The sequence below is a fragment of the Molossus molossus genome, unplaced genomic scaffold, assembly GCF_014108415.1.
Source record: "Molossus molossus isolate mMolMol1 unplaced genomic scaffold, mMolMol1.p scaffold_m16_p_11, whole genome shotgun sequence".
Taxonomy (NCBI): domain Eukaryota; kingdom Metazoa; phylum Chordata; class Mammalia; order Chiroptera; family Molossidae; genus Molossus; species Molossus molossus.
The window spans coordinates 27478472-27494522 of NW_023425346.1; the positions used below are offsets into that span (position 1 = coordinate 27478472).

At 43.7% G+C, this 16051-nt stretch overlaps 1 protein-coding gene across 13 annotated transcripts in view; it reads right to left on the minus strand.

Moving 5' to 3' along the window:
* GTDC1 (glycosyltransferase like domain containing 1) overlaps window positions 1–16051 on the minus strand; it is a 355459-nt gene that overhangs the window by 13926 nt on the left and 325482 nt on the right. For all 13 annotated transcript variants that reach the window (XM_036253415.1, XM_036253419.1, XM_036253421.1 and 10 more), the window contains one exon: window positions 12227–12336. In XM_036253415.1, the coding sequence (XP_036109308.1) occupies window positions 12227–12336 (110 nt within the window). The remainder of the gene's footprint in view (window positions 1–12226; window positions 12337–16051) is intronic.

Below are 16051 nucleotides of genomic sequence, written 5' to 3' on the forward strand. Positions count from 1 at the left end.
TTTCTTAGGTCAGTTGGCTCGTGTAAAATAAACAAAACAGCACTACTCTGAGCATGTACGATATTTTTCATGAAATTAAAACCTAAATAAACATCAATATTGACTGAATGTATTCACAGATCAGTAATATTTCTATGATTTTGGCAGAAGGCCAATTTAATCGAACATATAACAGTACACCTACTGTGTGCCATGAGCTATATTATGTGTTGTTTACGACTATGACTAAAAGCTGTGAAATCCATTTAGACCAGTATTAAAAGAAAGAAAATAGAACAGAAAAAAAAAAGCAGACAGCAGAGAGCATCAAATGTAAATCAGAACATGCATCATGTTCGGAGCTCTGTTTCAGTTTAAACATGCCCACGCTCGGGTGTACCAGGGGCCCGGCAACGCACATCTCGGTGTGCACATCTCGGTGTGGGTCACGATGCGAAGCTCGGAAACGCTGCTGCCTCAGGATCTCTGGGTCACACAAGACTGTTTGAGACAGAGTCACCATCCTCAAGAACCTCTGTCAACGATGTTTAACAAATACAGAGCTAAGTAGAAACAAACTCCCAGGGACATTCAAAGGAGACAGCATCTCTGCGTTAGAGGTCAGGGAACATGGCCGAGATGAGACTTAGAGGACAGGCTGCGCTCGGGGGGGCAGAGGAGGAGAGAGGGGCTCTGGGTAACAGATGACATAGGAGCTTTCTTCAGGGAACACAGCAATCTAGGCCCCCGCCAGGGTACTCCTGTATGAGGATGGAAGTGAGGCTAGGAAGGTAGTTCCGACCACACGGAGAAATGCAGACCAGGGAGGTGTCCTTAGGTTGATAATTGCAGGAGAGCAGAAGGGGAGACACCTGGAGCTCATCTTTCGGAAGTTTAAGTTAGCAAAGGCTTACAGGGGGAGCGGTGGGCAGCTCCAGGCAGAGCACAAGGCTGGCTGGACGGACTGTGACTGGTCTAGAGCGATGTCCCTCCGCTGCCTGAGGCTGGGGGCTGCAATGGGCAGAGCTGACAGGCGTCGGAATGGTAAGGAATAAACTGGTTTGAAAAAGCATGGTTATCATACGTGCTGTTTTCACAATCCAAATTTCAGAAAGTGTCACTGTGAGATCCCTTTGGGGGTGAGAATGTGCACCCCATTTTATAAGAGCCCTAATTGCCAAGGTCCTTTCTGGCTCTAACCTCTTTCAGATGATATTTTAGGGATGAGTAAGCTCAGGCTACAGGAGGTGACATGGCTAATGAGCGGCAGGGCTGCAGCCAGACCCGAAGCCTTCGAAATTCCGGATGTGCCCACCCCACCGTGCCATGTATCTGTGATGGTTTCCATGTCACACGTGTAGCAGTTGTGGCAGGGGGAGACCTAGCTGGAGAAGCTCACGAGCTGGATTTAGATATTCACCCCCTGTTGTCTGCTTTCTGCCAGACGGCGGTTCCCATGGACACAGCAGGAAACACGAATCTGTAAAACAGGCAGGCCCTCGCCCAAGCCCCTCATTGGGGCAAATATTATTTTGACTATACCACACTCCAAATCACGACCACACACAACTAGCGGAATTAAAAAGATAAAATGGCGAAGCCATGTCGAGCAGCCACATTCTCCAACCTCCTATCTATCAACCCACCGTCACTTCTACATTCTCAGGCTTTTAAAACTAGGATCTGGTTCTAATTTCCTATTGGTGTATCAATGTCTTGACCTTTTCTCATTCATTATTTAATTAGTTTATCTATTTCTCTGTGTCATTCCCAAGTGCACATTTCCCATAAACTTCCAGGACAGCTTATGAAAATGAAAGAGCATTTTTCCTCGGTAATGTTTCCATCGTTGCAACTCCTGAGAACAATTTCTTGAGAGATGTTCTGGGAGTTGTATTCCAGAACACATTAGCTCCCTGGTCCTCCCCAGTAGGACGGATGAAATGGTCTTGCTTTGAGTGTTGCTCTGACTCTTCTGGTTTCAGCAGAAAAGATACACGTTCCACTTACAGAAGCTCCAGGAAGCGACTTCAAGCAGGCCCAAAGCTTAGTCCTGGGGGGAGGGGGGGGAGCACCTGCGAGCCAGTGTGGAGAAAAGACCAACTCTCCCGGGAAACGCTGGGAATGGGAGTCAGTTGTTTCCAGTGCATCGGGGAGGCAAGAGGAGCGGCAGAGTTAATAAGCTTTTCCTGAGAAAGGAAAAGAGCTTCTCAGGCATTGAGTGGGAACGTCGCCTTGTCAGGGGTATCGATGAGGTCTGGGCCCGGGGAGCTTGTCCCGCCAACTGGGAGCATCCCTGAGTCCTGCTGTGTGTAGCGCCTCTGTTTCAGAAGTCGTTCTGTTCACCCACGTGTCTTCCGTTCGGTTACACCATGGTCCCTCGCGGCAGCACAGTGACCGTGGATCACGGTCCAGAGTGATACAAGCTTACAACTGAGGTGCTGTGAGCAATGAGGAAAGGGGGAAGAGAAGGGAAGGGAAAGGCAGGGTACAGGACAAGAAGCACAGCTGAAGTTGGGATTTCGCCAGAAGATGGAAAGGGTGTGCCTGCGGCTATGTGGAGATGGGCAGACAAATTTAAACTAGAAATAATATAATACCTGGAGGAAATACAAGGAAATGCACAGACATATTCAGAAAAGGGCAGAGAAAACGAATTCATGAGGGATTAGGTTGGGGTCAGGGTTGAAAGAACCTCGTTTGCTACAAAGGAAATTTAAGTTCATCCTGCAGAACGTCTCTGAGACACATTCTTATTAGTATTGTTATACTGTTGGGATTCTCCTCGTGGGTGGTCTGGGTTTTGAAAGAAGACTGCTAGCAGTCAGTGGGTAAATTGAATATCACAGTGTCCAAAGGCCTGGAGACTGAACCTGTTGTAGGATTCAAGGTCCCAGAACATAAGGGCAATGACTGGGAAGGAGGCAACATGGGCATTATTTCCAAGGGGTCCATTCTCTGATGCAAAATTACTGAGTCAAAGAGAAGGTGGAGCGACCCACGCGGCTCAGGAATGAGAGTTCCCTTGCCACGGCCACGCGGGCATGTTTCCCCGTGAGTTGGTCAGTCTCAGTTAGGACGTGCCTTTCCTTTTACTGCTTTGGACAACGCAACTCTTAGTTTATAAATTCTTTGTATTTACACTTATTTCATTACTAGAAACATTAAAGTTTTTTTCCGCTAAAATGTGATTTAGTATCTGTATCTTCAGGTATAATCTCTCTGTGTGATTTTTGTAAGGTATTTAACTCAAGCCTTAGCGTGTTCATCTGCGTGTAGGGGAAGGCAACTGTACCTACTGAGAGGACGCTGTGATGCAAAACGAGGGGCTGGGCACAGAACAAGAGTTCAGTACGTCACTGCACTTACAGAATGTTCATGCTCTGCAAACCTTTATTATCAAGTTTAAAATGCACACTCAATTTCCCATACGAATTTTTTTGTTTTGTTGTCTTTTTTGCACAGAAGTTCTTTATTTTACTCAACGTCTTGTTTGCATTGAAATTTACTTTATTTCAGAGCTGAAATAAGTGTATTCAATTTTGTTTTCCTAAATTTGTTGGATATAAAGTTTACAAACAAGTTGGGTTTATTTGTGAATTTTCTATCTTTGTTCATTTTTCTACATTCATGTGTTTGAATGTGTAAAGTACTCCTTTAAAAGTTATCCCTTCTCACATGCTCTGACTCTGGTAGGGCATGCTTTTCTTCACTATGCCTTTGTAAGTGATTTCTTTGATACCCTGCCCATTTACCTATTTATTTAGTATGAATTTTAGAACAACTGTGTGCAGATATATAAAGTTAATATTTTGGTACCTTAATTGGAATTTTGTTAAATTCATAAATTATCTTAAGAGATAATGTCATTTCTATTACAGTGTATATTTTTTTCCTGTCAGGAGCATATGTCTACATTTATTTGAATCTTCCTTACTTTCCCATTATATTTTTGTTTTCTCCAGCAAAGGACTGGGAGAGAGAAAACTTCAGTTTTAAATCAGATTCTTGGGAAATTGACCTCCCCCATCACATTCTTAGAAAAGTGATGATATGCTTATTTCTAAGCTTAGTTCTAAGGTGGTTTTGTCTACTGAGAATCCATCTCAGTTCCATGCTACTTAAATGGGGCCAATAGAAATAATTTCTGTAGCTGTAAATTGTGAATGTTAATTGTTTACCTAGTCACTAGATTGCTGTAAGGGTTATGAAACAAAGTATTCAAAATTATTTGAAAATGTTACAATATAAACAAGGGTATGGTATAATGAAATATGATTATAAAAACATATTTTGCTTCCCAGACAATAAGATTCTAGAGGGGTGGGACCATGTGCCAGACCACAACAGGAACTCAGTCAATACTTCTGTTTGGGGAATGAGTAGAGAGCAATACTTTTTATTTATTTTTTTAATCCTTACTCAAGGACATCTTTGCATTTATCTTCAGATAGAGCAGGAGGGAGAGAGGGAGGAAGAGAGAGAGAGAAACAGCAACGTGAGAGAGATACATCGAGTGGTCATCACCCACACGACCCAACCAGGGCCAGGGACAAACCACAACCGAGATACGTGCCCTTAGCGGGAACTGAACCTGGGACTCTCTGGTCCACAGGCCGACGCTCTAACTGCTGAGCCAAACTGGCCAGGGCGAGAGCAATACATTTAAAAACAAAAAAAAAATTAAAGGAAAGAGAATTGGTTTGGGGAATGGTATGGTTTATAGTGAATAAGTTTATTCAATCTTACTGGTACATTTATTTCATATTATAATTCAACATTGATCAATATATTAATAGCTTTCTTTCTGCTGAGCTCCCCTTGTAGCAAAACGTTATACCTTTATAAGTTACTTGGTTGGGTTCTTAGAACGTTTCTAGCATTTCCACCTTAGTGTAGCTGCTCGGCTGAAAATGAGAGTGTAGCTGGGGGCTGAGTGAAGAGGGAGATGGGAGGGGAGGAAAACGTTATATAATTATCCAACATTTGACTCCAGAGCTAAGGATCAGGAATATGCCAAGTTCACAGTAATAACCATTGTCATGCCAGATACTAACCAGAAGCCTTCCACATACTGTTCTTAACCTCAAATTAAAGGTGAACCAGAAGGACTTCTGTCTGCCAAAGCTGCAGTTCAGGCTTTTACTTTCCTTCAACCCTTCTGCCCCCACCCCGGCCCACAGCGAGAACCAGTTCTCCCACCAGGCCTGCGGCAGGGACAGAAGGACCCTGACGTAAGGTTCTGGCTCTTCACAGAAAAAATATTTTGTTTAGAATTATCATTTGTGGGAAATTATTAAGTATACAAACACATTCCATTGATTTGATATCTTAAGCATTTGCTTTTTTTTTTTTTTTAAAACCATCTCAAGGGCTAACAATGTGACCTTGTCATGAGAACTGACCAGAAGGAAAATATTTGCATTGAGGAGCTTCTCAGCTCTTGGCTCATTTGAAACATGGAGTCTGATGGATGCTTTATGTAGCAGAATGACTTTTTAATTTTCTGGGTTTAAAGTAATTAAAGTAATGGCAAGAATCAACTTTCAAGGTTTAGCGTCGTTAACGTCTGCCTTGGATCTAAGATGCATTAAAGACTCAGCCCATAGACAAACTCTCAGTACAGGAGACTCACAATAAAACCTGCACGGTCGCTTAGAAAGCACTTCCTCCAAATTCTCTAACTGTGCAGAAGTCCTCATTAGCTCACGGTGGACAGTGCAGGTAGTTTTATTCTTCTTTCCCACCTCCTGCTTGGCACTGCAGAAGGACTGACTGAGGTGGACCTAGAAAGCTACAGGACCCGGTTCCAAACCTGATCTTCTGACTCAGTTCCTGTAAGTCGGTTTCTCAATCTTGGCATTGCTGACATTTTAGGTGGGATAGCTCTTTGCTGTGGGGGTGTCCCATGCAGTGTAGGATGTGTAAGCAACATCCCTGGCCTCTCCCCACTACATGCCAGTAACACCCTCCCCCCCACAGTGGTAACTACGAAACGTCTCTGGATATTGCCAAATGTCCCCTGGGGGTGGAGGGCAAAACTGCTCCTGATTGACACCATAAGCTGTCCAAAATGCCACGTCACCAGTAAGTGATAATTAACTCCATTCCCACAGAGACCAACATGACTCTGCTCCTGCTCTGCCTAATGGGACTCGGTTGCTAGAAGTGTCTTCAGACACCAGCTGGGTTGTCTCTAGCAAAAAGACTGCAGGCCATACTTTAACATTTATTACGAGTTCTTTACTCACCCAGGATAGACTCCTCCAGACTAAGGCAGGCATCTCGGAGAAGCTTGTTTTTCTCTCTAATGAGCCACAGATCGTAATGCATATTAAAGAACTATTGTGGTCAGTGGTGTAGCTGACCAAATATTTCTGCTTCCCCAATTTTGGGCTCAGAGCAGGATTGAATTTCCTGGCCCCCCTTATGGTTGGGCTGTGTCTTGTAACAAGTTCCGGCCAATGAGTTGAGTGGAGCCCTGTGTTACATGTAGGCCAGAGCACTGAATGGCCCATGGGAGACCCTCCAAGCTTTCTCTTCCATCCAGCATGGCAACTGGCCATGTCTGAGCTGGTGCTAGCTCGGGTCTCTCCGGAGGCTTGGGTCCCCGAGTGACCATGCCAGGAGAATAGCACTGCCCACCTGCAATACACATATGGCATGAACGGGAAATAAATCCTCCGTGTTTTAAGCCACTGAGATTTTAAGGTTATCTGTTAGCCGAGCATAACTCAGTTTATTCTGACTGATGCAGGAGCTGACAGATGAGAAAGAGACTGAAAAACAGATTTATGTTAAATCAAGGTCACCTATATTAAAACAGGAAATGTAATATAAAACCACTTAGAACTTCTTAAGTCTAAGGTCCTCTATTTTCATTCCCTAACTGTCGAGTATTTGGAAATCATCTCATTGTAGGTTTCTATATACCTGATATGGCATATAAATTATAGTATTCTATTACACCAATCTCATTCTTTCATTCAGTCATTCAAATAATATTTATTGAACATTAACTATATGCCACGTATTATATGGGATAACTTTCCACTTCACATTGTTCCTTGAGACCCTTCTTGTGATGATTCCATGTAGAAAAAAAAAGTGGAGTTCACTTTAATATCTAAAAAGCAAGACATTTAGGAATTCATTTCAGTTCATCTGAAGTTCTGTGGTGGTTTGTTTTGTAAACTTCGGTAGGAAACGCTTTCACATGGGTGGCCAGGGATCCCCCACCTTTATCACCTCCTGCTTTCTTCCTTGTAAACCATGGGTGACTTGGCAGACGTCCACACCGGCTGGGCGATGGCACTGGGGCGGACTGAGAGGTGCCAGCAAGTGAATCACCCTCCCTGCTCCTTGCTTCCCTCGGCGATCAAGTGGTCACCGCAGTGGTGCCCTCGCGGGCTCCGGTGAGGAGAGAGCAGCACACAGGGCTCCCAGCAGCGCCCGGCACGTTAAGAGTTCGAGCGATGCCGGTTCTAACGTCTAAAATCAACACTCCAGTAAGTGAGGAATGAAGAACTGGAGCGGGACCACGTGTGGCCGACATGACAGAACACATCGGCTTTCTCCACCTTTTCATCCGAAACGTCTCGCTCAGTGCTTGGTGCGAAGCAGATCTTTAAGACCACGTGTGCTGAACGCACAGGAATGAGCCGGCGTGAGACCGACTCCGGGTGCTCCTGCCCCCCGGACCGCTCCCTCCTGCCCCCCGGACCGCTCCCTCCTGCCCCCGGACCGCTCCCTCCGCCCCCCGGACCGCTCCCTCCGCCCCCCGGACCGCTCCCTCCGCCCCCCGGACCGCTCCCTCCTGCCCCCCGACCGCTCCCTCCGCCCCCCGGACCGCTCCCTCCGCCCCCCGGACCGCTCCCTCCTGCCCCCCGGACCGCTCCCTCCTGCCCCCCGGACCGCTCCCTCCTGCCCCCCGGACCGCTCCCTCCTGCCCCCCGGACCGCTCCCTCGCCCCCCGGACCGCTCCCTCCTGCCCCCCGGACCGCTCCCCTCCTGCCCCCCCGGACCGCTCCCTCCTGCCCCCCCGGACCGCTCCCTCCTGCCCCCCGGACCGCTCCCTCCGCCCCCCGGACCGCTCCCTCCTGCCCCCCCGGACCGCTCCCTCCTGCCCCCCCGGACCGCTCCCTCCTGCCCCCCGGACCGCTCCCTCCTGCCCCCCCGACCGCTCCCTCCTGCCCCCCGGACCGCTCCCTCCTGCCCCCGGACCGCTCCCTCCGCCCCCCGGACCGCTCCCTCCTGCCCCCCGGACCGCTCCCTCCTGCCCCCCGACCGACTGCTCCCTCCTGCCCCCCCGGACCGCTCCCTCCTGCCCCCCCGGACCGCTCCCTCCTGCCCCCCGACCGCTCCCTCCTGCCCCCCGACCGCTCCCTCCTGCCCAGCTGTGAGAACTGAACCGTCACGGTCCTAGGTCTCTCTCCTCTCTGTCAAGTGAGAGAATGACACCAAGGAGCTAGAAACGATGTAGCTAAAACCTAGAATCAATATTCTGAATCGACCTCACTTTTCAGAAACAGGAGGATAAAGACCTCACAACATAATTTAAAAATCCTTAAAACGTACTTAAAAATAATCAACAGCGTGGAGACTCTACAAAGCTGCTCTATTACAGTTCTAACATGTTCAGAAAAAAATCAATGGGGATTGTTCGCTTCCTCAAAAAGAGCAGTGGGACTCCCTGGCACCGAGGACATCACTCCGAGGGGCCGCTCTCCCTGGGAGCTCTGTGGGGCGGGGAGAAGAATGAAGTTGGATAAAGAGTCATCAACGTGCAAACTTTCAGCTAGAAGAATGAATTCCGCAGATCTAACAGTGATCATAGTCAACAGTACTGTATTATATACTGCAAAAATCTCTAAGAGACTAGATCTTTAATGTTCTCCCCACAAAAACGAGATGATGTGATAGATGTCCAAGCTGAAGCTATGGTGGTAATCAGTCACACTGTGACACAGGAATGTATCAAATGAACAAGTTGTACACCTTAAACTCACACACTGTCATATGTAAATCATATCTCAATAAAAAAAAAAAAAAGTAATTAATGGTCTTTCAGCCATATGTTTCTTGTCTTTTCCATACATGTATGCTTGTATGTGAAGGAGAAACATTTGACTCACAGGCAATGCAATTAATGTGACTTACTCTCAATAAATAGTAGCAATTAATAGCATAATAATCATTATTGCAAGTATTTACAAGAAAACCACTTCCTTACAAATGTTAACAGCATTGAGAATGATTCTTCTGGCTGACAGTAAATTGGTTTTATGATCTGGGTTTTAGATCAGCTAATGTAGCTCCTAGAAGAGAGAGCAGGCAAAGAATGTGCGCCTGCTAGGCGACCTTTTTGTGGAGTGGTGGGTGGTGACTTGGGGAAACAAATTAAATGTTTACACTTAGAGAAATTGCCGGGTCACAGTGGTTAACATACTACCCAGCTGTGTGACCCTGTTTAATTTCTCTGTGCCTCAATGTCTCCACCTGAGAAAAATGGAGAACAAGGCTTAGAACCATGCCTGGAATAGGGTGTACTGGATAAACCAGGATGGTGACAAGGATGAAGTTACACAGCATGGCCCATAAACGCTGGGAGCGAAGCCCTCTGCAAGCACAGCCTGGACAGGCGTGAGGCTCCTCGGGCTGCTCCTATGGAGCAAGGTGCTGGAGCCATAGAGAGAGTCCTTGTATATGTGAGATGACAGAGACGGACCATAAGGCAGAAGGAAGCCCCAGTGAGACAGGTGTTAACAGAAGCATGTGCATGGACAACACAATGGCCCTCTCCATGGGCGGCCCGGCGTTCACTTCGTCATTACTTCACAGCAGCCTAGGGACCTGCTAGCTATAGAGGTGTCTCCCCGAGGCAGAGGTTCCTGAGGGTAGAGACCGGGTCCTGCTCGCCATGGAATCTCCCTTCCGGGGTGCTCAGTAAGTATGTGTTGAAGTGAAGCCAAAGTGAGCATAAGATGGGCCTGTCATTACTACGCGCCAGTGCTTGGGCTTGGACGGTTCCCTGCCTCACTTTCAACCCCTCACGCTGCTCTAAGCAGCTCGCTGTGAAGTGTGGGAGGGGAGGCTGTGGCGCGAGAACACGGCCTTGGAGTCAACCCCCCTTGTCTGTGGTGGCGGCCGTACAACTGGCTCAGCGGCCTTGTACCGCGGGACAGCTCCAGCCACCTTCTCAGTCCATGCGCACACCTCACAACTGGCACAAATAAAACTGAACTTGGCAGTTCTGCAAATGAGCTGATTTTTTCTTCCTTCTTTTTTTTTAAAAATCTTTTTTCTTTATTGATTTTAGAGAGGAAGGGAGAAAGAGAGGGAAACATCAATGAGAGAGAACACTCACTGGCTGCCTCCTCCAGGCCCCCCACTGGGGATCAGGCCCACAACCTGGGCATGCGTCCTGACCAAATCGAACCGGCGACCTCTTGGTGCATGGGTCGATGCTCAACCACTGAGCCACACTGGACGGGCCTTCCTTCCTGCTTTATAGCCATCCATCAACCAAATTACTTTTCGTGTTTTCCTTGAGCGTCTCTGTCTTAGCCATATCTCAGTCACACGTGGACGACCACCATCGAGGCTTATATGGTTCTGCCGGCGTGGCACTGCTAGATTCGCTTCCCTAAGACACAAGTGCCATCGTGTTTCTTCCCTGTTCAAGATCTAGGCTCCACATTGCTCCCTTTGCCTAATCTAGTGTGTGCATCCAGATCCTCCCTACCCGGGCCCTGCCCTACCTAAGGAAGGTACATCTTACTCACCAGGCCTGCCTGTTGAGTCTCCTCCTTAGATGAGTGACCTCACGGCACTAATCACGGGGATTGTTCTCTCCTTTAAATGCAATATCTAAAACGTTTGCTTCTATATGCTTTGTTCATGTTGTTTCCACTTCTAGAATATTCTAATCCTTTGGCTACTCAATGAACATTCCACTCTAAATCTCATATGTCAGTACTAACATATAATTATATTGTTTTACATTTTATTCTCTGTTTCCTGTGCTATGCACAAGTGTTCCTTCTCCAACAAAACTATAAATTGCTTGAGGGCAGGGTGTTCATATTATTTTTTACCCATTTACCCAACAAATATTCACTAAGTTCCAGAACCGTGCCAGACACTGCACTTGGCTTTGGGATATAGCAAAGAACAAGAGAGATGAATCCCGGTGATCCGGTCCTTGAAGCACCTACATTCTAGTGTGTGTATGCGTGCACGTGTGTGTGTGTGTGTGTATGTGCGCACGCGCGCGCGCGTGTGTGTGTGTGTGTGTGTGTGTGTGTGTGATGAAGTAAAAAATTACACACAATTATAAGATTACAAACTAAGGTAAGCACCATGGAGCAAAAGTATAAGGTGCCATGAGACCATGATAAAGCTTCATGTTAAAAAAAATACCTCTGAGCTAAGATCAAAAGGATAAAATAGAAACAAACAGGCAAAAGTCCAAAGGTCTACCTCAAGAAAGGCTGGTGTCCATAAGCCCAGAAAGCAGAAGATGAGCCCTATCAGATGAGGCTAGGGAGGTACTGGCTGAGTGCAGTTCCTACCGCTGAACCAGAATCAAGACGCACTTGCTAAGTGAAGGTAACTTTACGTGGTCTTTAATAGTCACAATGCACGACGGTAAAGGTTATTTGTGATCTTGTTGTCTGTATATTTGGAGTTAAAAAAAAAGGCCAAACATCCAAAACTTATAAATACGAACACTTATGTGCTTAGAATTTTTGCTAGTTTTCTCAAGTTCAATAAATATATATGGACCAATGACAACAATAATATGAGCTGTGGTCTCCTCTATATTACAAGTTTGATGCCAAAATGCTTTACACAGGCCACCTAACAGATGGTAATGTGTGTCAGCCATTACCACTGTGAGCAGGATTCAAGCCAGTGACCCCAGAGGTGAGAGGTTGTATATCCAATTACGAATTTCCTCTTTCCTTAAGTGTTATGATGCCTAAAGCAGTATTTTGTATTTACATCTAGATGCATTGTATAAACTATTTTTGATAAAAGAGATGACTTCACGTTCTCAACTTAAATCAAAGACTGCTTACTTAAGTATTTTTTTAATTGAATCCCACTTTAATGTTATTGTATACTCTTTTGGTTAACAGTGCTCATCTTGATTATTTTAACAAAGGGAAACATGGAAATTAATACTTCAGTTGTAGAGCTTATGTCATCTATAAAAATACATGAGACAATTCGAACTAGATACCTGGGACATCTGTGAAGGTTTCTCCAAGGACAGATACGTGGAAATCGAGTCCCAAGTCCTTAAGATGCATTAATACCTTGAAAAAACTCTCCGGATCTTTATCATGCTCCCTGGAAAAAACACACAAAATATAACTTGTGATACCTGAGGGTATGTGTCAGGAGAGGTGTTTTCACTTCTCACAGTATCAGTTCCTTCCGTGGTCCATCGTTACTCAGGAGAGCCTCTGGCGTCCAAGCAGAGATGCCCCATCACCTTACATTGTAGCATCAGCATGGAGTTTTTCCCTAAGTATTATTTCTCTGTCATGTATCAACACCCAGTCTTAAGGGTCTGCAGCCTTTCATTAAAGAAAAACTCTATCATGTTTTCCACATTTTTTAGCCTACAGAAAGGCTAGTGTAGTTTCCTTGCCCCTAAAATGGTTAATTTTCCACTCGACACAGGTTCTTAACAAAAGAAAAGACCAGTCTTCAAAGGATGGTTCTCTACTGATCACGAGAATGTACCAAAGATGCTTTTCATTTCCACGAGTATGAATACCTCCTTCTCACGTTTGCTGAGCCCACAAGGAACACACGGTTTTAGAAAGCGAGATTAGAGACTCTCTCACTAATTTCTCATTTTAAATAATTGAATGGAGAATTATAAATACACCAAAAGGGGTTAGGCCTGAGTCTAAATCCACTGAGTATTAACTTAGAAGTGAAGGTTAGTCAACATATAAAAGAGTAGTAAAATTAAAGATAATTTTTTCATTTCACAGAGGTTTTGAAAAATATGAATTATTTTTGTTTGTTTAGCTTGTCAGTCTTCTTCATAATGACAGAATGAGAGGCTAAAGGACACTAAAAAAAATCACTAATTCAAGGAATCACATTAAAATGGAGTTATTTCTTACATTCTAGGTGTGAATATTCTAGTATTTCTTGCATTTAATTACACTGTTTGAAATTATCTTATTTCAGACAGATGTGGACCAGATGTCTTCAAAATATTTGTTTTTTATTTGTAATTCAGAATTTTAACTTATTTTTTCTATTCCAGAGAAATAGTTATATATCAGCAATTGAATTTCTCATTTACTAACTAATTATGTAAAAATAAATCTGTAAATTGATCAAACTGTGATATAAAATATGAAAATTACATCATTCAGGAAATCTCATGAAAAATGACATCTGCAACCCTAAATATATTAATTCACAATTCAGTCAACATTTTCAGTATCAAGAACTGAAATAAATGCATCTTCTGATTAACATTTTAAAATGGCATTTCTAATTTCATGGAACTGCAAATTCTTATGGAATTAGAATTCAGTAACAGTTTACGCTCTATATCTCTCTGTTTTATTTACTTCAAATAGTAAAGAATGCAATGGCAAAGTGCTCTTCTCTTGTTAAGATGGTGCGGATCACATACATGTACCACAGTGGAGTTTTGGACAGTTCTCATACATCACTGCTGTGGGCACGAACAAAGACCCCAAACAGTCAGCATGTAAACAGAACGCCATTTGCTGCCTCCGACCATATCAATCAAATAGTTACCACTTAATCTGTAATATGTTCTTTTAGTCTGATTCTCTTGGAAATACTTAGAGAAAACAATATAACAATATATCTTGAAGAGGGAGTAACACTATTGGGAAATTTAGCCACTTAGTTCTCTAAATTTTTCATTTTGAGTTCCAAAAATTTGGGCTATGGATTCCCAAGAGAACATCTATTCTAAATATTTCCTGCTGGTGTTCTGTTTGTTTGTTTTGTATTAAAGTAAAAGTAGATGTGGTTTGGGGTTGGGAGGAGGTTTAATGGCATAGAAGCTATACTTCTTAGGCAATTCCAATATGCTTTCAAAGCAGCAGGCTTTATGAACCTATATTTTCAGCGTTTCTATGCGAGATAAACACATTACAATCCTACTGTATTTTTAAGGTATTTTTTGTTGGTGGGCAAAAGCTTTGATATTCAATAGTTACTTTGCATAAGAACACAAAGGAGATTTGTATGAATCTCCTCTCTTTTGGTTTAAACTATAATACATGGACACATGTAAGGTGAAATTGTTCTTCTCCAAAATTATCCCTGAGGAAAAAAGTCTGAGAAAAAGAATCCTTTTATACTGAAGTCCTTAAAAAGTTTCTCATAATCTCAGGCACTCGCGCAATTACTTTCTTTTGAACACAGACCTGTTCAGGTAAGCGGTGCGAACCTGAAATAGCCCCCACTGGTGAGAGTTTTAGCATTGGTTGAAAAAGGAAGCAAAGGACTTGAACGCAGTACTGGGTTAGGAATTATTTGGAGAGACATGACCTAACAATTCAGAGTGGGATGCTGTCAAAAACAAGTATTTTAGAGGTCACCAAGGAAAGCGACAGTGGCTCCTGAAGACCACGAGTAGTAAGTGGGTTTTTATGGCTCGGGAGAAGGTTTCCAGCGCTAGCGTCACACACTGTTTCCCAAGTTCTGCCCCTCACGTCGCTCCGTCTGAATTCCAAATGGCAGGCGATGGACACATGCCGGCCGCCTGGAAAGGTGGCCCTTTCTGAGGTCAAGAGTCCACTGGAGGGGTGTCAGAGTAAAACTCCTAAAAACATTCTACATGACACATTCGTTAAAGAATTGTTTATGTCTAAATTAGTAGACTACATAAGTAGACACCTGACTATTTCTTCTATGTCCCATAGTCAATTTAACTGAAAGTTTTTAAAATTTTCTCTCTAGAAAAGTGGGAATTGCCCATCATTCAGACAACCATTAAAGATGCACACAAATGTTTAGCCACAGCCACACATCCAGGCATGGATATAGGCAGAGCTCAGTATTTTTTGTCCACTCATTCCAGATACCCAATGGATCATCACGGATCTTATGCCAGCACCCATGATGTCAATGAACCCATTTAGCAGAATATGTGAAACTGTCTTAACATCCTTTCTAAGAAGTCTAATGTGAAGCTCTTATACTTATGGTTTTAGCATAAAGCATTAAATATAAGATGGGAGACTTAGAAATATATTGAGTGACCCTGTCTGCCAATAGCTGTCAAGATTAAACACACATTTATAATATATTCAATTCTCTATGAACACTTTGTACACTTACGGGCTCCCTAAACATTCTTCTGCTCTCATCCACTGCTGGTAGGAATGTAAATTGAAATACTAGTGGTAATGTACATAATTAAGCCTTAAAATGTATATAATTTTTGCCCCAATAATTCCAATTTAGAAAAGTTACCCTATGAAATAATTAAAGAGGTGCACAGAAATGCAGCCAGAGCACTTTCATTAACAGCATTATTTATAATGGTGACCACCTGTAAACAACCTAATCAGATGATAAAGAAATATATTTAGATGCATACATATAATGCAAAACCATATAGCCATTAAAAATAATGTTGTAAAATGATATTTCTTGACATGGAAACATAATAAGGAAATACTCTTTTAAAAAAAGGGAAGGGACAGAGAAGTATTTATTTATTTATTTATTTATTTATTTATTTGGTACATGCCCCTAGCGGGACTCTCTGGTCCACAGGCCTACGCTTCAGTTGCTGAGCCAAACTGGGCAGGGTGAGAAGTATTTATTGTATGCTCTGTTTTGTAAGACAAATGAATGTGTATGACTAGAAAAAAGTTTGGGATGAACTATACCAAAATATTAACAAGGTTTATCTCTAGGGGTTATATTATAAATAATTCTTTTTTTTCCACATGTTTTCTATCATTTTTAACAAACATCAAAAATATAAATCATTGTAATGTTTTAAGGAACCACTTTATTGATTTTAGAGAGAGAAAAAGGCAGAAGG